Genomic DNA, 25,700 nt, shown 5'->3' on the forward strand with positions numbered 1-25,700 from the left:
ACCAGCTATAGTGACCAGTATTAGGTGCATAAAGGTTGATGATCGTGTATACCTGAGGGCCAATGTAACCTTTGACCAACAAGTACCGACCTTCGGGGTCCTGCAGGTGAGAGGTATATTGAAAGGGGACCTTCCTCTGAAACCCAACACTCACCCCCCCAGAAGCAGATGAATTACCTCCACAATGAAACCACTGAGAATAGTGGCCATATGAGAGATTTGGGTAGTGATTAAATTTGAAGTGTGTCTCCTGGAGAAGTAGGACAGTGGCTCCTGATTTGCATAACAATGAGAAAACCTGACTCCGTTTAGAGGGAGAATTAAAGCCTTTGACATTGTAGGACGCAAATGACAAGTCAGCCATTATGTTTAATGAGGTGGGTATTACCTTGCTAAAAATCCTCCCTTCTCCAGGAGAACGCAGTATTGCGGATGGAAATGTGAGGGATCCGGACGAGTAGGGTGGGCCCCAGAGGAGCCCCCTGTGACTTCAGGATCTTTAGGATACAGAATGCATGTACCTTAATAACAAAATAAACAAAACAATAAATAACGTGGTTATAAACTTTTGAGTAACAGTACCCATTGAAGTGGGTTAAACCAGTGTTGGATATAAGGGTCACAAGGGGGGAAATGGTTAATCAACCCTATTGTGATCCTCAAGGCACTAGATGTAAGTCTCAGAGGTGAGACCTAATGACAGACAGTTAAGAAACTGTAAAAAGGGGGGGGGAAGATTAGGTATAGTGGGGACAGGATGGGAAGGGATTGGACATAGCACAATAGCAGATAGCTAGTGTTAGGGAAGAAAAGGATGGGTGGGAGGTAAGTCAGAGGGATAGGTAAAAAGGGAGCTTAGCAGAAAAATCGGGACGATTCAAGTGTGTAATTACGATAATGGAGACAGTCTCTACGGTGTAAGCTGCGTGTTCCTACGCTTGGACTTCTGGGTCTTCGGGGTGCGTGGAAGCTCAAAGGGTAAGGACTTTGGCAATTCTGGAAGCTCTGTAAGATCCTGATAAAGTTCCCAGTTCACGATGTCTAAAGGTGGAATCTGTAGATGGTCGTAGGATCCCTTTAGGTCAGCAAAGGTGCTTATATTGACGCTGCGTCCTGCATGGAGGAACGAAATCCCAAAGGGAAAGGTCCATCTATACTGGATCTTGTTTATCCTGCGCCAATCCGTCAGGGGCTTCAGGGATCTTTGTTTCTTTAACGTCAACGGGGCCAGGTCTTGATAGATCGTGATGCTTGAATCTTCGTATGTCAGATCATCGTGGCTCCTAGCGGCTTCCAGGACTGCGGTTTTAAAGGGATTCTGTCATGAGATTTGAGCCCTATAAGCTAAACATATGGCCAGGTCCGTACTAATAACATGAATCCTAAACTGCCCTTATTAAACCTGCTTATGGCTCTATTAGCCCAAAAAACAGGTTTTTATAAGCTGTCACTCACCTACCTAAGGTGCCCAAGGGGTTTTACGTTAACCCAGGGTGCCCGCCCGCACCCCTCGCCGTCTGGTGCCCAGCATCGCCTTCCTCACCTCAGCCCCGACTCCGCAATCCTCCCGTCCTAATAGAGCCACAAGCAGGTTTAATAAGGGCAGTTTAGGATTCATGTTATTAGTACGGACCTGGCCATATGTTTAGCTTATAGGGCTCAAATTTCATGACAGAATCCCTTTAACTTGAAAATTAAGGAACCTGCAGATTACATCTCTAGGCGGTTCCGACCGCTTGGGTTTAGGTCTTAGTGCTCTGTGAGCACGCTCAATGATGATGTCGGCCTGTCCGTCTGGGCCTAGCAGGGAGCAGCATATTGCGATTACAGTCCCAGGTATGTCAGCCGCGGCGACTGTTTCTGGTATCCCCCTAAATCGCAGGTTATTCCTACGTCCTCTGTTTTCTTGATCCTCCAGAGCGTTATGGAGGTCGTTGAGGTATGTGCGGCATTTTTGCAGGGAGGACGCAGTTGCTGTTTGGTGGTCAAGCACTGCAGTCTGTCGCGCTTCTAGAGTGACTACACGATCGCCAATATGGTGCATATCATGGCGCATGGCCGTGAGCTCGCTTAAAATCGGCTCCATTGCTTTATTCAGCGATTGCTTCAGGAAGCGGTGAGTGATAGGGAGCTGTGAGAGTCTTCTGCATCTCTCTCCCCTTCAGATATGTCGGTGTTGGTTTCGGAACACATTTTTGCTGAAAACATTTTTTATATAATTTCAATTGCAAACATTTAAATTGGAGAATGAGCAATCAAATAGACGCCTGCTAGATTCAATAATCCAATATCATTGGTAATTTATTGTAATTTTTATGCATTTTTTGTATCTAACATAAATCTACGGTGACATTGTCTGTTATAATTATGTGATTACATTCACCATATTGACTAGAAAACATACACAGCCTCATAGGGTAAAAATAGCTCCAATGATTTCTGTATCTACAGTAGTTGGCAGCGTTAGAAGAGCAGCATGCAAACAGGTCAGTAAATTATCATAATTATTATTATTGCCTCTAGTGCCGCCACTTTATTATAGTCAATTTGTAGTCATTCTAAATGGACATAATGAAGTTGAAAATAAAGATTATTGGTAATCAATGTCACACAGCACAAGATTAATGGTGTCAAGATTCCAATGAATCAATATTTATAAGTGTCTGGAGGAGGCGGTGAAAAATAGGCAGCATACCAACATTAACTCCAATGTGTGTGAACATCATTAATACTAATGGGCTCCCACATACAGTCTGCACTGCCTTTATTCCGTGCTCTGAATTGATATATTTTTCTTTGCCCTGGTCATTCTTTGAAGCTAACATTTAACAAGTACAATTAAGTTTTCAAATGTAACAGTCCATGCATCAAATTGAGCCAGTAAATCTATCTATCTATCTATCTATCTATCTATCTATCTTTCTGCCTATCTATCAATCTATCTATCTATCTATCTATCTATCTATCTATCTATCTATTACCTCTCTGCCTGCCTGCCTGTCTGTCTATCTATCTATCTTAAGGGCTGTTCATGCGGCATATTGTTTTTAGCTGAATTTTGGGTGGACAGTCACACAGAAATCCTGCTTGCGGCCATGTGGATGCTGCCTCTCATTCATCCCAATGGAAGGTAGCCCTGAGGATCACATACTGGTGGCCATGCCAAGAAAGGACATGTACTTTCTCAGTTAAGCTGGGGCTATAGGCTTCTGCTCCGCAATCTTCAACACTGTCATCTATTGGGATGAATGGGAGACAGTAACCACAATGCTGCAGGCAGGATTTCTGTGCGGCTGTCCAAACCGAAATTCTGCTGAAAAAAATGCAGTGTAAACCGCTCCTAAGCCTTTCTGCACACAGCCATGTCCATATTTTGGTTTACAAACAACGGATCTTTGAAATTTGGGCACCTTCTGTATTTTTCTCACTGCCATCAATAGAAATAGCTATTCCCCTTCTCAATAGGGCATGTTCTATGAATGGCCACAGAGATCCACTAAAAATACGAACGAGTGCACAGCCCCATTTAAATTAATGGACGTGGATGAAAAATACAGTCATGTGAATGAGGCCTAATAATGCACCAGTTTTGATAGATCTCCCCCAAAATATCCAGAATTGCGTGCCTCTCACTACACATTTGGTTTCTACATAGCACTGACTGTGCAGCTGAAGAATTGATAAGGGTCATCACTGAATGCCATAATAGTGACAGGTCTGATGATATGGAGATGAATCTGGGAGGCAAAATATATTGAATACTCACTCCATACACATTTTGCAGGCAACACAACATTTTTACTGAAAAACCATGCGGCCATTAACAATCACAACCTTGCAGTAAAAATTATGGGAGCCCCCACCAGATTTTTTTTTCCCCAGGGGCCTCCACCAACCTTAATCAGCCAATGGAGTCCATTAGGAGCTACTAGTATCCATCATGTACCTAACACAGCACATATTTACAGTTTTATGATGCTATGACATAATAGAAGAAAACAGAAATTCAATCACAGATTTGAACACAGTCTTAGAAAAAGGAACACAGGCCAAAATAAATTATAAAATTAAACACAGAATTTTGTAATTAAAATGGTATAGTGTTAAAAAGTAGACATTCAATTTCAAGTATATGCAATAACAAGGACTATAAGGAATTAATTTGCTGAAGCTTCATGTTTTATTAATTACTAAGTTAGTAATGTCTACAAAATAGATATGGAGGCAGATTACACTTAACATTCTTAAAAATTATTACTAATGTTATGCCGCAATCCCAAAGTCTGAGTCACAGTTTCCATATTGCACCTAATATTAATTGCATCAGAAAAGTACAACCACATATTTGTCAGTAATGTCCCATGGAAATCATTAAGCCTGAGATGATGATGCATTCCTGGTATTCTTATGTCTTGTATACTGCATGGTATTATTTTCCATCTACTGTTGTACTGTCATATGATGTTTTGTAGCTGTCTAGTGAGAATCCATATTTATAGGACTCCAAAATTGTCACGTTCGGTTGTGCGGAGGAAAACACCACACCAAACATAGGAGGAAAGGGGTGAGGTAATAAGGCCTGGAAACTGGGGAAAGGATATGGACACCTCCTAGTAAAACTCTAATCAAAGTCCTGACTAACTACCAGTATGAACATACCCCAGAGGTAGGTGAGTTCATACACAGGAATAACTAATGTCCTAACTCACTCTATAGAACCCTGGTACTAATGTCAGGACTGAGACAACTTGTTCCTCCAAAAGGAAGCATGAACAGGAGTCTCCCTCAGGCCTTAATACAAATGACAGGGAAATACAACACACAAAATAACCCAAACAAAATACAAAAGGGAAAGAAAACACTTAACTTCAAGTGGCTATGGCAGCACCAGGAACTCAGTCGAGATCCACACACCAGCTATCCACAACTCCAACAGAAGCTATAAACCGCATAGCATAGTGGGCGAAACAACAATAAATAGTGAAGGTTAAAAGACCATAATAGCCACACCTGGTGAAAGAAGGTGCAGCAAGCACCAGAAACAACACAGACCTCATTTGATCCAAAAGGAAAACATGTCAGATCAAACCACGTGTTGCCAGTCTAGCTGATGTCCTGCCACCTGTCGCATGAACGTCCATGACAAAAATGTACTAAGTCACATTTTTGTGCTCTGCAGAACAACATGATATAAATAATGGAGAGAAACTGATGTCATATTTTTTAACCCTAGTACATTTTGATGAGTTATGAAAATTAACCCGTTAAACATCTGTCCTATTTTAGACTTAAGGATGTGGCAATTCTTTTCATCTCAACTTTCAAAAAACATATATTTTTTATCTTTCTCTCAACGTAGTCTAATAAGGCCTTATTTTGTGGAATCAGTTGCATTTTGGGATCGTTGCAGTGATAGTGGGAAAAAACTTAAATAGTCAGCTGGGCTCAGCAGAGATGTCTCTGTTTTGGGATCTGAGGCTTGGTGCCATACTGGAGGGCTGAGAGCCGCATACTGGGGAAACAGGCCCCCAAAAGCCTGCTGTGCACTACTGGAGGCAGAACTGCCAGCAAGGTGACTTGTGTTATATGAACTTTCCATTGTGTGTGAATTAACACCAAGACTGCAAAGTTACGTGCTGTTTTGTGCAATTGCCTCAAGTGTGAATAAACACTGATGTTTTGAGTTAAGAACTTGTATTTTGCCTCTGTACTGCACCCGCTTACCCTATCTACCAGAGCAAAACCCCACAATATATATATATATACAGTATATATTGCTTAAATTGCAAACCCAATCCCAAAAAGTTTGGGACGACATATAAAAAGTAAGTAAATATAAATAAAAACAGATTGCAGGTATTTGCAAATCTCATAGTCCTATATTAACAATAGAATATAGAACACAGATGTTGAAAGTGAAACATTTTACAATTTTATCAAAAATTAACTCATTTAGAACTTGATGGCAGCAACAAATTTAAAAAAAAGTTGGGAAAGGGACAATAAATGGCTGAAAAAGTAATTTTTACTAATAAAAAACAAGTGGAGGAGCAACTAAGTCACATGGCTAGGTATAAAAAGAGCATATTAGATAGACAGAGTCTACCAGAAGCTGCAATCACCAATCTGCAAAAAAGCTTGTCTGAAAATTGCGGAAGAATCTCAGAAAAATGACTTTGAGCAACCTACGATCTACAATACAATACATAATATCATCAAAAGATTCAGAGAATCTGGAGAAATCTATGAGAGCAAGGGACAAGGCTAACAGTCAATATATACGGGCTCTCAGGTGGTACTTCATTAAAACCAGGCATGATTCTGTACTGGAAATTACTGTATAGGCTCAGGAACACTTCCAGAAATCATTGTCTATGAAAACTGTTCACTGTGCAAATGTAGGTTAAAGCCGTATCATGCAAAGAACAAGCTGTATGTTAACATAATCCAGAAACACCACCGTCTTCTCTGGTCCAAAGCTTATTTAAAATGGACTGAGACAAAATGGAAAACTGTTCTTTGGTCAGATAAAGCAAAATGTTAAATTGTTTTTGGACACCACGGACATCATGTTCTGCGGAAAAAGGCACTATCCAGCTTGTTATGAACGCACAGTTTAAAATCCTGCATCTCTGATGGAATGGTGTTGCATTAGTGTCTATGGCATGTTTAGCTCACACATCTGGAAATCCACTATCAAGGCTGAACAGTATATAGAATTTTTAGAACAACATGTGCTCTCATCTGGAAATCTCTTTCAGGAAAGGCCTTAAAATTTTTGCATGCCAATGCTAAACCACATGCAGAAGTAGAGTCTGGGTACCAAACTGGCCTGTTCGCAGTCCAGTTTCACCATCAGAAAACATGTTGGACGTAATGAATTTTTCATGTTTGACTTTTTATCCCATTCACACTATGCAGGTGCCCCCCCCCCCCCTATTGTTGGTCAGGGGAGTTGATCTACTTAAACTGGAGGTTTGGCAGTCCATACAGTTACGACTAAGAACGCTATAGTTCGAAATGCGTCAATTGTGCAGTGGTGTAAGGTGGGGTCCACATGCTGTAATTTTTTACCGAAAATAAAGACGAACCAACAAAACAATTTACAAATGATGGAACTTTCTTTACGTTGTTCATAAAAGCAAACACTAGCTAATACTTTCGTTTTCTATGTGAATTCTCACCTACAGCAATGATTTTTGTATCAATTCATTCTCTTGTAAGTCACTAAGGACTAATATATCAGAGAGATTTTTCCTGTAGAGTTATATAGCAACAATACAGGAATGCACTGAATGGCAACTGCAATTCTTAAACCTATCATCACTGTCCACCCACTACACTTATGATTCCATTTTGTGCCAGTCACTGCACTGTTTTCCCATCCATTGTAGAATAAAATTTAAACTTATCAAGCACTCCACACTACTGCAAATCCCTACATTTATTCTCTCATTTCTTTTTACCAATTAACTAATGCCTTCCATTCTGCTATGAGCTAAGACTGATATTCTCCATAAGCTGAACTCCCGTCTCTAAGACTTCTCTCGAGCTTCTCTCACTAGTTCTCTGGACTGAGCTTTTCTAGACAATCAGGTTAATTCCCAACACCCATTGCTTTAAGTGTGCCCTAAAACATATTTTTTGGGGTCTTTCACATTTCTTAACCTAACCCTTCTCTATTAACCTCCTAGTACAGTAATCCTTGGAACTTGATCCCCTCATCCATATTCACTGTACTCCAGCTAGGTTGTACTCCAACCTATTTCTGCATAGATTGTTAGATCTTGTGAGCAAGGTCCTTGCTCCTATCAATTTAATTGTTGATTAGTTTGTTACTCTGTTATGTTTGATTTAGTTTGAATCCTCTGATTAGTAAAATGCTGGTGCTATATAAAGATATTTTTTTTTGTCATATGTTGTCACCAACCCTATTGCAGGTTGTTTTTTTGTACAGACTTTCAAAATGTTTCTTCTATGTTGTAGGACAGTCCACTGGTGTTACAGTCAGACAGAAATGTAACAGTGAATGCAAGAAACCAGAACGGCCATCTAACAGGTCAAATGATAGTAGGTGAGTTTTCTCTTCTATTCCTCAAATATTATTGTATTATTTTATTTAAATATATCAATACAATAAAAACTGTACAGATGGAGTACAGTGCATTACATGTAGTACAGTTAAGAGCAGTACATTACATGCACCACAGGTAGATAGTGGTGCAGTAAATGTAGTACAGGTAGATAACAGTACAATACATGTATTACAGGTAGAGAGCAGCACAGTACAATCAGCACAGGTATATTGTGGTACAGTCGCACAGGTTAACAGCAGTGCAATAAATATAGTATAGATAGATAACAGTACGCTAGATATTGCTCTGTACTGTATTGCAAAGAGTTGCTATTAGAGATCCAATCAGGCATGTTTTCAGTAATGTGGTGCGCTGATTTATAGTTATTTAACCAGTACATTGCCTGTTCTGTTTGATTGGATCTTCCAGATAATATGCCACAGATCCGCACCACCTTAAGCATTGCAAATTGAATCTGGCTTCAATTTACAATGAGCCAGGAAAGACCATTGTAAATAGAAACTACCGGAACCTGCAGGCACCAATGTATAGGGTGTCAGATCCCTTTTGCTGGTGCCTGCTATATCAGTACACCATTTAATTTCACATAAATCATTTCACTGAGCTTTATTCCTTCATTTGAAACCAAATAATAAATGGCCTGCTGAACCATGAAAACTGTGTTACAGTATTTGTCAGATTATTATTTCAATCTGTCTTCCAACAATTATTGTAGACAGATGATATACAGACTTCAGAAACCATGAAAGGGTATAAAGATTTGAGTTTTCTTGCATTTTTCCAACTGACATTTAGACACATCATTAATTTTAAATAGCCTGTGCCATCTTGCAAGTGAATGGTTGAAAGACAAAAGTCAAGAGGGATTTTAATAGAATTGTGTAGGTTTAATGTAGTAACTGCGATCCATATAATTTAAAATGCACATTGATTAATCAGCTAAAGTTTCTTAGGATTTTTCTTTTCTTTTAATGGCATGGCGAATGTTCTGAAGTAATTAAACTGCCTGTCAATTTAACATGTATAGCTATTAATAGGTCTAAAAATCATTTATGTTATTTCCCATTAATAGAAAGGCTTGAGTCACAAACTGAGGAATGAATGCCACATGTATTTGTTCCTTGTAATGAAAGCTTGTGATAAAAATACCAGCAAAGCTAAAATGCACATGTCAGCGGGTTTACTATGACAAATACTGCAAGCTGTCTTTTAGTTTTATTTGTACAGATAAATGCTAGCCTTTCTAGACAACATAGCCTGCATATATTAGGCTGCAAAGAGATATGTTCACATCCAGCCTTTGATGACACACTACAATGTAGTGTGTTACCTTTACCTTTTTATAATATATAGTTATTATTATATTGTTGTTAATATTAATCTTGATTGAGAGATACACACATGGTGGCCACAATGTGGCCATTAGTTGGTGGCAAAACTGCATGACAATCAGGCCGCTACATGTGTCTGCATCCTTATTATTATCATCGTCAATTAACTTCTTAATCACTAAACCTGTTGGGGCCTTAATGACACAATACATAATTTTTAGCATAAACACTTTAGGCATCTTTTGTGGTTCCTTGAATAGATAATAGTATGTAATTTACATAAAAATGTGTCCTTTCTGACTTTGCTGCTTTACTCAACATATCCAAAGACATGTGGAGTGAGAAGATCAACATAAAAAAATAAATAAAACTAATTTTGCAATACTATATCACGAGATGTCTTTCCTATATGTAGCCATCCAGGGGTTGTTCTGGGAATTGTAGTCTGTCAGGAGATTTCCCACAGCCCCTGGTGATGCCACAGCGTCATTAGCAACAGGATGCAATGCTCTCTCTCCCCACAGCGGGCGTATGCTGGAGGAGACTAGCAGTGGGGCTGATTTCTCAGCTGATCTATTCCTGTATGTTAGTGTTCTTACTAATGGAGCGCTGAGTCATGGACCTATCAGGTTGTGATCCTAGGACTCGGTGCTCTATTTAAATCCCTGCTGGCAATACACACTTGCTGTGCTCCAGTTGCTTTTGTGGTTTTGGATTGTTGCTTTTGGATTTGACTTTGGCGTGACTTGCACTTCTCTCTCTGCTTAGTGATTTTGTACAGTTTCCCTTCCAGTTTTGACCCTTGGCTTGGCTACGTGTGACCACCCTCAGCTCTGTGATTTGGTACTGTATTGACCTCCTGGTTTTGACCATTTTCTGCCTGACCTTTCTTTATGTGTTTGTCTGTTCTGGGTTCCAGTTGTGTGAACAGGTCCCTGCAGTTTTTACCATGGGTGCTTGGTTTGGCTTCCTGCTCTTACCAGCATAGGGACAGTCGACAAGTTCTGGACTCGCCGCTTAGGGCTTGCTCTGCAAGTAGGCAGGGACAGTGGGTTGGGTGCAAGTCAGAACTCACCGTGTAAGTGTGTTTCCCTGCCTACTGTGCTGACAATCTGCATGATAAATCAAATTTTATATTACCGATTACTGATTATTTGTAATATTTTTTATACACAATTTTTAAATCCCATTAAGAGATTACTATTTTGCTTCCTTATTTTATAGAGATAACTAGAGATGAGCGCAGTTTTGAAAAATTTGATTCAGCCGGTTTGCCGAAGTTTGCTAAGAAATTTGATTAGTTACAAATACGGATGAGCGAACCCTTGGAAGTTCTGGTTCACCAGGTTTGGCAGAACTTCAGGTCAAACTTCGGGTTTGGACCCGAAATTGACCTGTACTTGCCCCAAAGTCAATAGGGACCCAAACTTCACTTTATTATTTTCCGTTATAACATGGTTATATTGGAAAATAATAGCATTCTTAAGACACAATGCATAAGAATATAGCCATTTAGGAGTTAAAAAAGAAAGATAACTTACCTCATCCACTTGATCGCGCTGCAGTAGTCTCTTCTATCTTTATTCAGCAGGACCTGCCAGTTACAATGTGGTACAATTGGTCTACAAAAGGTTGAACTTGATAGGAAAAAGGTTGAACTTGATGAGCCTGTGTCTTTATTCAACCCATGCAACTATTTAACTAAAGCATATAAAAACAGCAGTAAATCACTTAAGTATTGCTGGTATAAAATGTAATGAAAACCTTATTTATGTCACAAACAAAAATTACTTTTATGAGCAAGCATACTTCTTGAAATTCATTTCCTGTTCAATTAAGCGAATTGTTAAAGAAAATTTGATTTGTGGGCGAATCGATTCTACCCAAATCGAATTTGCTGTAATTGGCCAGAAAATTGCGATGTGACTCTCTGAGGTCTCCCATGACTCATATTTTTCCCATCTAGTCTTTCTCTGTCTTTTTTTTTTCTTCAAATATTTTCTCTTTCTTTTCTTCCCATCCCTTTTAAGCTCTTTAATGCAATGATAGCAGTAGCAATTAATGTCAGAGTGACACTGACATATATAGCTGGTATAACATGGTTGATGGCAGTGACAAACAGCGCATTCAAAAACGCAATGAACCTTTTGTACATGTTATGATTTTTAAAACCAATATATTTTTAATAAATGTTCCAAAAATATCCCTTATTTGGGTCAGATGGTGTTTAAACACACATGGTGTTATAGTAAAGAACTGTGGATTGTTCTCAACAAGTGGTTCAAAAATTATGCCTTAATGGGGCAGATGCCTGCCCCTGTTTATAAACAAATGGTCATGTTGGAATAAACAGTGGATTGTTATGAACAAGACTTGAAAAATGCTCCCTTTAATTTTGAAAGCAGTAAAGGTTGACTTTGGAAACAGTAAGGTCTTAGGTGTTTAGGTAATATGGGCATATGGCAGCAATAGCAGCAGGAACAGTTACAGCATAGCACATAAAAGATAAGGCAATAGATGTGTGTGGGTATGTAGGTTTAACAATAGTAGCAGAAGTGGGAGCTGGGTAGGGCTAAATGTAGAGGCAAAAAGGGGAGTGGGAGGTACAGCAGTGTTGGCAGCAGCTATTCAGTATGAAACATGATAGTAGGCAGTTAGACAGCGGCAGAAGTGATGTTATCTACTCTAGCAGAGGACAACATTGTGCATTTGGGCATGACAATGTCACCTGCCACACTGAAAGCCTTTTCTGAGATGACACTGGAACCTGGACAAGACAGTACAGTGAGAGCAAACTGGGCCAATATCAGCTACTGCTTCAATATGCCTGCCCAGGAGTTCATGGGGTCAGAGAACACAGTATGTGCCAGAGAAAGGCCACAGACCAGGTAGGATTGAGCCTGGATATTCAGACAGCAAGTCTCAGTTTGCTGATATATGTAAGCCTGACAAGGCACATGAAAGTAATGCTCCATTATGAGACTAAACTGGCTGCTGCTGTGGCTTCTGCTGTATGTGGTAGCAGAAATTAGGGGTGGGGGGGGTTCTCAGCACAGGGCAGAGAAGGACCTCCTGGTCAGACAGCAGATGGGAGGTATCTGCTCACCTAGTGTATCCTGGTAATTTGACCTTCATTTTGGCAACAGAAAAACATTACCCTAATTTGCTTTAAAAGTAAGGCTCAAAAGACATGGCTATCAAGAAGCATCAGTTTGTTTGAGGCTAACCATACACATATCAGTAGGTAAGCAAGCAAGCATACAGTTTGCCATTCTCACTGATGTGCCAGAGGACACAGTTCTTTCCAGTTCCACTCCCACTGGGATGATTGGTTGTCATGGCCAACAAATTCTCCTCCTCCAATGGTAGCTCTTCATCCTCCTCCTCTAACTCCTTCTCCATGACACTTGGTTTTTGTGGGTCCCCAACACCTACAGGGTGGGCAGTAAGATGTGTAAGCTGTTCGTCCTTCTGCCGTCTCTTGTTGCATTAGCTCTAATGTAACAAGGGGATGACATTGTTGATGCTGCATTTGTCCCTACTTAAAAATCTCTTCAATGGGCATGAGTAAGTGACACATCTCTGATGAGCTGCCACTGTCTGACTTCAAAACAACAAATGCTCCCTGCTGCAAAAATAATTACACTAATTCATTTATTTTGTGGAGAAATTCATTTCTCCAATTCGTTCTATTTATCTATCTTTTTTCATTTTGATCTATAGCCTGCTGTGCTTCCTATGTACAGCAGGCTGCTCTCATCTGACGGATTCTGTGTAACCACTTCTTGCTCCACACGCATTGTCTCTCTCTCCCTCCTCCTCCCCCCTCCCATTTAGGATGGCAGAGCGGTGCAGACTGTCAGCTGTAACATACAACTGACAGTCTGCTTCAAAATGCAGACTTAAGCCCCTTCCATGTCACGATCCTTAGGGACTGCTGTATGGAAGGGGCTAACCATCGGGTCGCTGCTCTGTGGCAGCGGCCTGATGCTGTGGCATTAACCCTCTCCTCTTTCCGCTCTTTAGTATGGAGTCATAACTCTCTTCTCCCCCCTTCCCACCTAGCACAAACAGGTCACCCCCAGGTCACCCCCCCCCCTCAGGATAGCCAAGCAGTCTAGCACAAGTATAGCTCCCCGTTCAGAATGGCAAAGTAGCACAAGCTCCCCCCCCCCCCCCCCTTTTAGGATGGCAGAGCGGCAGCGGGGCAGAGTGTTAGCTGTAATGTACAGCTGACACTCTACTTGAAATGGCCAACATCGGTGTTGTTACCGATGTCGCCGTTTAACCCCTTCCATTCTGTGGTCCTTAGGGACCGCTATATGGAGGGGCTAAGCTTGAAGGGTAAACTGAGGGAGGGAGCTCCCTCCCCCATCGGGCCGCTGTGTTGCTGTGGCAGCGTCCTGATGGTTACCATGGCAACCAGAAGCCTTCACAGGCATATGGCTTGCTGTGAATGACAATATACCGTAGTAAACTATACAGTGTACTGCACTGTATTGTAGAGGCATCATACCCACTGTATCTTCAAGAACCAAGTGGGTCTGGGTCAAAAAAGTGTAAAAAATAAAATTAACTTCTTCCTATCTGCCCATATAATTGGTTAAAAATTGAGAAAAAAAAAACTAAACATTTTTGGTATCGCCCCGTCCGTAGTGACCTGCTCTATAAAAAATATCACATGAGTTAACCCGTCTGATCAACGGCATAAAAAAATTATATAAAAACAGTGCCAAAAAATATAAATTTTTCATCACTTTGCAATACAAAAAGTGTAATACCAAGCGATCATAAAGTTATATGTGCCCCAATATGGTACCAATCAAACCATCATCTCATCCCGCAAAAAATGAGACCCTACCTAAGACAATCACCCAAAAAATAAATTAATTTGGCTTTCAGAAAATGAAGACACAAAAACATGATTTAAAAAAAAAATTATAATTAAAAAAAAATACGCATATTAGGTATTGGCGTATGGTTATGACCTGCTCTATAAAAATATCACATTATCTACTCTGTCAGGAGAACGAAGTTCCGTGAATCTGGCGAATCAAATTTTTCAAAACTTTGCTTATCTCTAGTTCCTACTAGTGTTGCTGACCACCTTGCCCAATTGGGGTTGGTGGGGAAACAGCCAGTGGAATGTTTGCTTCTTGATGAGGTGTACCACCTGATCAGCTGTATGGCCACTCTCGCCCAGGCCAATTAGCTCCAACATAGCATGGCAATACTTCATTTTTCACATATGATAGGAAGGCAATGCTCTGCCCTGCTTCTGTTGTAGACAGGAGAATGTCCATTGAGGAAGATGTGGAGGAGGTAGATAAGCCCCTGGTATGGAAACCAGACTGACAAAAAAAAGTGGTTGTGCCAAAAGAACCTAGCCTTGTTGCTGCAGTGCTGCAAACAATTACCTAAAAATCCAGAGAAATTTACCTAGAAATTTGTGACAAATACAATTCTTTTAGAATAGATACATTCATCTCTACACTCCGTTCTAACCTCAAACAAGAACAGATAGAAATATTATCCATCTGAAACCAGTCTTACCAAACATTTTTTAGTATTGTGATGTCCAAAAAACATTCTGTCCATTCATCTACATGGGATTGTTTTTGGTAGGAAGAACATTGGGGGTAATTTATTAAGACCAGAGTTTTAGACACCAGTCTTAATTACCCCTGCACTGGTGGTGGATCCACCAAAGTTACAGTATGTAGAGGCACCGGCCTCTACATAACTTCAGCGCATCCACCACCAGTCTAAAGCTACGCCAGCTTCCTTGCTGGCGTAGATTTAGAACATTTTCTCCACCTAAAATCAGCATAGAAGATGATAAATGAAAGGGCCCTACTGGCCCTTCCCCATCCATGCTACGCCCCCTTTTGTAGACCGGATGTGAGCAGTGAAGTTGTAGATTCCAGTGCAAATAACCTTTACGCTTCAATCTGCGACAGATATAGGCCAGAAAACTGGGCTATATCTGATAGTAAATAACCCTGATTGATTTTTGCAGTCCCATTTAGATGAATGAGAAAGTCTCAGAAATTTCTGGAACAAATCTGCATCTGCAGGTGAATTCACACTTATCCAGGCTGAGCCAGCAAAAGACAAATCATAACTATCTTTTTATATTCTGGTACATTTTTGACTTTTGAATAGTTTCAATGTATAAAACACATGCTTTAACCTATGCATAATAAATGTCTTTTAAGGCTTTAAATAAATAAAAAAATTGTGGTCACAATAATCTTGAGCATAAATATAGGTTTAGTGAACAAATTCATTTTATTACCTGATTTAATGAACAATTATAGAGCATATTTCTTTTACCAGGAAAGAGATGTATGTCTCTACATACAGTATTAGTTTTTTTTAGAAACAATTAAACTGTACAAGGCTACATTATTATGAGTTCTGGCTTAGGAAAGGAATGAAATTTACCATTATTATTTCACGAAAGTAAATCTTTTATAATTACAATATATTCATGTGTAAGAAAATGAGCTTAAATCACATTCATATATATATATATATATATATATATATATATATATATATATATATATAATTTTATTTTTTTACCAAATGGCACAATAGATTTCACATGATTTCATGTAATGTTACACAAGGATTCATTAAAAATTAGCAGCAGAATAGAGACCCCTCTAATCTGCCCTTATGTTATTTCAGTTGTTTTTGTTTTTAGTTTAGATATATTCGTCCCAGACATGTTTAACTGCTTCTGGACCGCTCAGACTTTAAATGTCTCAGTAGTCCATGCATAAATGGGTTTTCGCTGACTTTTATACTCATCTGGATACCTCTGGACAATCTGCATCAGTATATGATTGGTGGATTTCCGATACCCGTGACCTCTGCCAATTAGCTGTTTGAGAAGGCATCGGTACTCACAGTAGTGCAGCAGCCTTCTTGTTGCTTAGCCTAGGCCAGTGAGATCAGGTTCATCAGTCACATGGCCTAGGCGCATCTCAGCCCCATTCACGTGAATAGGATTGAGCTGCGATACCAAGCACAATCACTGTACAATGTAGAATCGGCTCTAGCGCTATTGTGAGCACCAGTGACTTCTCAAACTGTTGCTGGGGTCCTGGGTGTTGGACCCCCCCCCCCCCCCAATCCAGAGATTAGGTCATCAGTATAAAAGTCTTGGAAAATACTTTCAATCTGAAAAGACACTAATTGGGCAGCTGCTTAAGGAGTAGCCCGCTGTCAGTAACAGCAGAGCTCCCAATAGAGAAAGAACTGCCTTTCTCCATAAACACTATGATTAATGCTGCTGCTTCCTGCTCCAGTCCTAGCCTGGTAACTGTATAAGTTGCTAAGTTTTAGTGGACCCAGATCAGCTCTGCAGTGAGGCTTTACAAATTAGAAAATCTCTGGAGTCTGTATTCTCCCTATAACTAGGACTAATACACTGACCTCAGTTACAGGAGAAATTAGCTTAATAAATTATTTATAAATTGTTGTATGATTATTAGTAAAGAATATCAGACTGACATGTTCATTAGTGTTCAGCCAAACACCAGTTCGGCTTGAGCATCGCTTTGCTCAGCTTATCACACAGTTCAGCCGAACACCACGTCAGTGTATTTAAATCTAATTTAGCATTTATTTCTATGCAGAAGATCACTGTACAGTGAGGGAATCATCCATGCTATGCCCCCTTTTGTAGACCGGATGCGAGCAGTGAAGTTGTAGATTCCAGTGCAAATAACCTTTACACTTGAATCTGCAACAGATATACATTTGCAGCTTAGGAGTCCCTGCTCGGACTCCATATATAGCTATTTCCATTTATGGAGTCATTGTTCTTGTGGACACCCCACTGTATTTAAATCTAATTTCAGAACAGTTTCTGCTGGGAATCAAACTCACGACCTTTTGCATTAGAGGCAAGGCACTTAATCACTCAGCTATAATTGCTTCATAGACAGTTACTTATATTCTAAATATATAATAATATGTGTAAATATATTATGGCCAAAAAAACCTAATAATAATAATAATATATATATTGTCGTCTTATTATCATTTGGGAAACACCGATGTCATTTCCAGTCAAAAAATTACTTGATGGTTGAATAAAAGTAACTTTAAGTCAAAATTTGATAGGGGTATGAATAATTATGGGCAGCACTGTATATATATATATATATATGTATATATATATATATATATATATATATATATATATGTGTTTAAATTAAGTTTAGGCTCTATTTCTGAAAAAGCTTGTGACAGGAACTTATAGCTTCTGCATTACAGCCCAGAACTTTAACCAGTACACTATAGAGCTGCATAGCTAGTCACAATTTTTTTTTTCTTAAATATGAGACTTCTACTGTATAAGTCTCAGTAGATGTACAGTACACTAGAAGTCAATTATTATATATTTTTTTTTAAAGTAACTGGCTATGTAGCTATTATAGCTGAGTGGTTAATTGCCTTGCCTCCAATACAGATGGTTGTGAGTTCAAACCCTGGCTGAAACCTTTCTGAAATACAGGCTAAATTAGATTTAAATACACTGGAATGTCCCCAAGCACTGATGCTATATATGGAGTCAGAGCAGGGATGCCTAAGCTGAACTAGAGTACTGACACCCTCCCTCTTCAGAGCAGGGGGTGCCTGGGGTTTTCCCATTGACTTCCATTGTGCTCGGTAGAACACCCGAGCATCATAAAGTGTTCTACTTGAGCAGACAAGCACTTTGGTGCTCGATCAGCACTAATGTTCATCCCCCGCCTGAAATTTCCCCCCTATCCCTTGTTTCATTTTGTTCTTTGTGTATATGCTATTTATAAAGATCTAAAGATTATATGACTAATCATACTACACTAGCTCCATTTATTTGATTAAATTAGAGTGTTTTAAACTCAACCATTGACATGATGTACATTGCTGATGAATGCTTGCATTTCTAAATAAATAGAATTTACAAGAGGTATGCAAAATTTTGAAAAATTTGGCCGATTCACCGAACTTCGACAAGAAAATTGATTAGTTCAGAATTAATTTGTTGCAAATCACAATTAATCAAGTATATCCAGGCCACTCTTCCTAATCATATTCATCCCACTTGGTGTCCCAATCTCAGTGTGAAGGCTTGGAAGTTAAACTGCAGGGAGATTGCAGGGAGAGATTGCGGGCTGAGCATTATGTTCTAGTGCACTCATATTTATAGTTAATCCATTCTGTGGGTACTGTGCCATCAGTATTATAGGTAGGTGTAATTTATTACCATTTACATCATTGTGCAGTGCACCAAGATTCATAGCTAATCCCTTCTGTTAAACAAAAGGAAAAGCATACAGCACCCTTCAGTAAATCAAAAAACCCATGCGCGCCCTTGCAGGTACTGTGTCCAAATATCTCCTTTGTGGAACAAAATAAGGAAACGGAGGCAGCGGCACTAAAGTAGTGGATAATTTTTTTTTCTTTTAATGCATATTATGGCAGACCAAACACATGCTTTTAATCCCTTCTGTAGCTGTAGATTTACTGTGCGTCAGTATTACAGGTCAATGTTAGCATCAGGTCTAATTTATCTGAAAAGGCTTAGAAAGAGCTGGGTGGTGCAAGTTCGACTGCATTAGGCTATAGACATATCTGGGACTGTTTGTCCAATTTAATCTTTTGTTCTGGCCAGCTGTATTTTAATATACCGTAGCACAGTACAACATTACTATGTTCCTTTAGCAAAGAAGTTTTGTCATACAATGAGGACATTCTAAAAAAAAAAAAAAAAAAGCAGATGATCACAGGGTCTATTGTGATAAATACCAAAAGTTAATGCATGTACTATATTGCAAATTTTGCAATTTGGGGCCAGATTGTAAGATTTGTCATTGTTTTCTTCTTATATATTGTAATAAAATATGTTAAAGGGGTTCTCTGGCCATGTCACCTAAACAGTAGTGGTCGCTTCTTTTTCTGTTCAGCTGCATTTACTACTGTATGCAGCTGAACGGGAAAATAAACAGCCACATCTGGTCGGGACCCAGGTGGAAGAGTTCATAGCTGGTGTGAGCACAGCAGAAACAGCAGCATTGTGGAGTGAGGGAGAGGTAAGTATTATGTTAAATATTTTTCTTCTGCAGGTTAGTGCAAACTACCACTTAGGTCATATGGCCAGGGAACCCCTTTAACTGCTGCTCATTCAGATGATGTTTGTTTCATCTGATTGAAAGGATTTCACAGGTTATGACTATTGGAGGCTACTGTTACACAGTTTCAGTAGACCAATGCTTGAAACATGTTCACTGTCCATTACTTCTAGACCTTTATGGAGATTTATAGTGTATGTATCTATTCACAAATGCTTTCCATTTGAGGGTAAAATTTGAGAATATTGCTGTTAACACGCTCATAAAAATGCCTCATTAATTTGACTTGGCTCTTGGGTGTTATCCTGTGTACCATGTTCCTCCTTATCTTCTGTCCAAGCATCTGCTGTACAAAACATCAATTATTAGCTGCACTGCATTTACTGTATTCATTGAAATGGGCAATGTACTGTATATCTGTTATCTGGAGATCAATAATATATTGACCTCAGTTACACCTCTGAAATTAAATGCTATAGACTCACTTAGCAGAGTACTTAATCTAGAACAGTGGTGACAAACCTATGGCACGGGTGCCAGAGGCGGCACTCAGAGCCCTCTCTGTGGGCATCCGCATCCTGGAAAAAGTCTATGGTGTACCAATATGCCTTGGACTTTTCCTACTATTCATCAGCGCAGGGCGCACTGTGAACGGCACAGGCAGTGCACTGAATATAGGCAGGCTATTATAGCTATATGATAAAGTACATGGAAGATTGACTGTATTATTCAGGTTAAATTGCTGTGTAGGCACTTTGTGATAAATAAGTGGGTTTTGGGTTGCAGTTTGGGCACTCAGTTTCTAAAAGGTTCACCATCACTGATCTAGAATATGCATGCACTGTATAGAAAATAGACGATACATAACCTGTATATAGTTGTTACTAGTGGTTTGCAAAATTCTTGAAAATAAATTTGAATTTGATTACAGCGAAACGGTAGAGCGATTCAATTCAGGCCCAAATATATTCAGCTCAAATCAAAGGTGCTTCATTTGCTCTGAAAAGTTGTGGATGGCAATCTGGGGTCTCCTAGGACTTTGTGTAACTCATTTAAAGTTCTCAACATACCGCCAGCAGTGGTAATCCTAAAGTAACAGCAACATACAGTATACGGCTATGAGTAAATGCATGGGTGCAGGTGTTAAAAAAAAAAAATAACGCTTTAAAAAAAAAAATGAACTGCTCTGTAGAATTTTTTAATGTGTTCGTAAAAAAATGGTTTGAAACATTTTTGCTTTTTGCTGGTAAATGCCTCCCCGTGTGTGTACACACATGTTACCTGGGGTCATATGATCCTTTATCTTTTATGTCTTTTGATCTGAAAAATGGCAAGGCCATTTTTAGAAATTTACCTTGGGCTGAGTGCATATACTTTTTTCAATAGGGAGAGATCTGTCAGCCAGTTTTTAAAATAGTTATTCTGTAATGTGCATTAAATTGCAACCAGTGGATAGATTGTTTTAATATGCTGCATAGTATAAAGTATATATTATTTCATCATTTTAATAGAGTGTGAATAGCTATTGACCATACAACCTGTAAGAAAAACTTCCTAAACACTTAATACAGATAATCACAATCTCCACCTACAGTAGCAGTTTTTTAACTGGCATCTTGACAGCTTATCTATCATTTAAGTTTGAGTAAAGTCATGCCTTGCTAAGTAATGGTAAGTGCACACCATCTATCAAGTCAGCACTTTGCTGGTCTTTTAGTAAATTCACTCTGATACATTTTTTATTTTATTTTTTTACTTTAAACAAATTTATTTCTCTTTCCAATACAGGTGCAGATGCTGTGGAAGCTCAGTGTAAAAGATTTGAAGTTAGGTCAAATGAGGATGGGAGGATGCTGTTTTCAGCTGATGAGGAGGAAATCACTATTGGTGCTGACAGACTCAGAGTCACAGGTAGGGTTTTTCAAACAAACATGATATTAAGAGTCAGGGTAAAAATTGAAACATACAGAATTACCAAATATGAGGACATTTTCCTGATATTATACTTTTGTTTGAAAATGTTAATAAATATAAAATACTATTGAAATGACATTTTATTCAAGAACCACATACACCAAAAGATGCCTACCTACTGGTGTAAATAAATGGTCTACGTAACGCAAGCTACATAAGGCAGGGTCAAAATAAGAATAATAAAAGGTTTTTCCACCAAACACACTTAACGCCTAACTACTGCCTGGATCCCTGTGATCGATAAAAAAAATGGGTTCCATATCCCCCATTTTTCCTGACCAAATATGGAGTTGCACTGAGGTCAAACTTGAACTGCTGCTTCATTCAGGCTGTATGGGAGTTAAGCTGGCCATACACATAAGATTACAAAAAGCCTGACTGTGGTCAATCTACGGTCTTTCAGATAGTTTACATGAAGGATGCCACCAATGACATGCCATACTAAACTGGCAGAATAAGAAAAAATTTTTTTTTTTTAAATTTAGTGAAATATGGCTACTGATTAGCCGTCATTAGCCAATCATGCCATGACAATCTAGTTTCAATTTTTTTCCCAGCAGGCTAGATACCATTTTGAACCCACAGAAGTTTGCTGTCTCCAAGCATAAAAAATTAAAACCAATGGTCAGTCTCCCTCACTGTGGGGGCCCTTTTGAATGATATAATATTCTGAAAGCAGTGCATTCGTACATTAAATAGCACTCCAAAGTGACTCACGGTAGACCCTAGCTTTCTATGGCATTGCTGCTTTACTTCTTAACCTGCTAGATTTGTCAGGAAAACAATAAAGAGTGAAGCAATGACGGAAGGAAGACCTTTGACATTGCCAAAGCATCCTGTTGGCTATGTTGTGCCAGGGGGGCTTCACACATCTCAGTACAGGTAGAACAGCCTGGAAATATGTACTGAGCTCAGTAAGAGTACATTTATTTTACTTATGTCAGAGGTTTCCTATCTCTCCTCTAAGTGCTTCAGTGTGCATGAGTGAATTATGTGCATGCTTCCTGATTTACTGTATATCATTACCTTAAGACCAGTACAAGCAGAAATATTGTGAAGCACCATAGCGATGAGAGACTGACAGAAAATTGAAATCAATGGCCTTCACTGTTAGTTCCACATCTTTTTTATTTACTTACAGTTCCGCTGGAAATTCTGAAGGTCGCTCTGATTTTATTTGCTCTTCATACTGTATTCTTTACTTTATTAACATTATAATGGTAATGATGAAAGTAAAGAGCATATGGTAACTCGAGGGCACCCTGTTGGCACCATTGTAATTGACTCTCCTAAAATAATTCAGTGGGTTTACCTACAGTCCATTGGAAAAGTGAATATAATGAGGGCTAATATTATTTAAAAAAAAAGTAATTTATGTCAGAGGTTTAAATTATGATATTGAGTTTTTAATCGTTGTTTTTCGACCACTGTCAGCGGTATAAATCTTGTTAATTTACTTTTGAGGTAAGTATGATTTTTGGACTTTTAGAGTACATCCACATGTGATTTGTAAAATCTACTTGCTGGTATTGTAATATGTTTCCTGATGGAAACTCTGAAACATATACGCTACATGTGAACATACCCTTAATTTACAGTTAGTTTTTTGTTGTTGTTGTTGTTTTTACTGTGACCTCTTCAACCAAACTAACAATTATCAATGTCTATCTTTGGCTTACAATAATAATACTTATGGTATAAGATACACTGTCTGATCTAAAACTAAATAATCTCTTGCAATTTAAAATGTAATTAGCACCACAATTAGATCTTTCACTACACACAAACCACACATCAGATACAGTATGATAACACATACTATGAGTGGTGTAACTAGAAATGATTGGGCGCTACAGCAAATTTTTGAATGGGGCCTTTTGAACCCCCCCCCCCCCCCAGCAACTTCTTTGCAACCCCCTCCTCCTGTGCAACCCACACTCCTGTGGCTAGTCAAAATTGCTCTCTCAGATGAGGCCAGTCGCTCCATTCATTTCTTACAGTGTCACTGTATATAATGTAATTTTATAATATTGTTGAGGGGGCCCTGACAATAAAATATTTTAGTCCTCCTCCTGAATGGGCCCCTTCTGAATTTATGCTTTAAAGCAGCCACCACCCCTATAGCTATGCCCCTGCATACTATATTTCCTAGGGACCCTCCATCATTCAAAAGATGGATAGCAGATTGATAATTATTTTTAAATCATGCTATTTTGCTTTTACCCATTGGGATTTTTATCACACACAAAAAGTTTAAATTGCAATTGCAAAAAAAAAAAAAAACGCATATGGGCTTTATGTGCACTGCTATTTCTTCAGACCAGTTTTGACGGTAAGGAATTGCTAAGCCAAAATTAAAATCCTTAAGTATGTATAAAAAATTATGTTAATTGATCAGAACACAAATCCTACAAGGATGGCAAGATCTTGTTAGGCCCTGTTCTTAATTCTCTCATTAAGGGCTCATGCACACGACCGTTGTTTTGAGGTCCGTTTTTCACGGATCTGTTGTTCTGTAGCTGAGTTTTTTTTTTCTCTGATTTAAGTCCTCTTCCGATCCGTTATTCCACAAAACATATCCGTTTGGTTTCTGTATGCGATCCGTTTTTGTGGATCAGAAATGGAAACAGTAACTTATTAATCACCAAACACATTAGCAATATGGGCTGGGCATAGCATTTCTACAGTATGGATCCGCAAAATACGGATGAAATACGGATGATATACGGATGTGTTCCGTGTGCGTTCCATATTTTTTGCGGACCCATTGACTTGAATAGGGCCTCGGACCGTGAATTGCGGACAAATATAGGACATGCACAACTTTTTTGCGGAATGGAAATACAGAAATACGGAAATGTAATGCACACAGAGTACCTCCCGTTGTTTTTGCGGACCCATTGAAGTGAATGGTTCCGCATACGGTCCGCAAAAAAACGGAACAGAAGTGGAAAAAAATATGTTCGTGTGCATGAGCCCTAAGAATGTATACATCCTCAATGAGTGTCATGGTGCTCTCTTGGTTCTTCTTCTGAGACCTTGTTCAGAGTCATCCATAGTAGTCTTTATGGATAACAAGTGAATAATCATTCATTCAAAAAATGACCAAAGCAACAGATATGGAGCTTTGATGGAAGAAAGAAATTCAGACTAATACAATGAAATTGAGAGTGAGAACAAAACTGAACATTTAAAAGAGGATTAAACTTAAAATACTGTAATTGCTTTGGAATATATAAACTTGTTTTTGGAGTGTCTGTTTTATATTGTGATTGGAAATAAAGGGGCAAATTTAATGAGTCTCAACTATAGAATGAGAGGCTAATCTCTTTTAATATTTCTACAGGGGCAGTGTTATATTCTAATCTTATGCTCTACTGCACACAACTAAAATCTCTCAAGTGACTTATTGCTGTACGTTTATGCACTTAAAGGGTTTCTGTCACCTGAAAAATGGGTATTAAGCTGGCTGACATTAGCGATGTGCTAATGTCAGCTGAACATAACTATATTAGTGCCATCTCACTGCCTGAAGCCTTCATTGAGAAAAACAAACTTTTATAATATGCTAAATAGCCTCTAGGAGCAGAGGGGGCATTGCACCTGTTTCTAGAGGCTCCATTTGCCCACCTCTTTTCACGCCCTTCTTCTCTTGATTGACAGGGCCAGAGCAGCGCTGCTCTCCTCCCGCCGGCAGTGTCTACTGTGAAAATCTCGTGCCTGCGCCGTCCCGTTCAGTATTCGGCGCAGGCGCAGTGAGGGAAGGACGTTCTCCGGCAGCCGGCTTCCTCACTGTGACGTATTCAGTGCAGGCGCAGTGAGGAAGCCAGCAGCCGCCGAGCCGAGTGAATACTGAACGGGACGGCACAGGCGCAAGATTTTCTAAGTAGACACGGTCGGCGAAGGAGAGCAGTGCTGCCCTGCTTCTGTGAATCAAGAGAAGAAGGGCATGAAAGGAGGTGGGCAAACTGAGCCTCTAGAAGCAGGTGCAATGCCCCCTCTGCTCCTAGAGGCTAATTAGTATATTATAAAATTTTGTTTTTCTCAATAAAGGCTTCAGGCAGTGAGATGGCACTAATATAGTTATGTTCAGCTGACATTAGCACATCGCACATGACAGAAACCCTTTAACAAGTTCAAGCAGTCCAGTAATAGACACGACATTT

General features: G+C 39.3%; 1 protein-coding gene across 3 annotated transcripts in view; it reads left to right on the forward strand.

Annotated features, from left to right (window-relative positions):
• The window catches only part of SGCZ (sarcoglycan zeta), a 589,379-nt gene that overhangs the window by 508,445 nt on the left and 55,234 nt on the right, over positions 1-25,700 (forward strand). For 2 of the 3 annotated variants that reach the window (XM_040418805.1, XM_040418806.1), the window contains exons 4-5: positions 7,987-8,074; positions 21,349-21,471. In XM_040418805.1, the coding sequence (XP_040274739.1) occupies positions 7,987-8,074; positions 21,349-21,471 (211 nt within the window). The remainder of the gene's footprint in view (positions 1-7,986; positions 8,075-21,348; positions 21,472-25,700) is intronic. The other variant, XM_040418807.1, reaches the window with a different exon arrangement.

The sequence above is a fragment of the Bufo bufo genome, chromosome 2, assembly GCF_905171765.1.
Source record: "Bufo bufo chromosome 2, aBufBuf1.1, whole genome shotgun sequence".
NCBI classification, from domain to species: domain Eukaryota; kingdom Metazoa; phylum Chordata; class Amphibia; order Anura; family Bufonidae; genus Bufo; species Bufo bufo.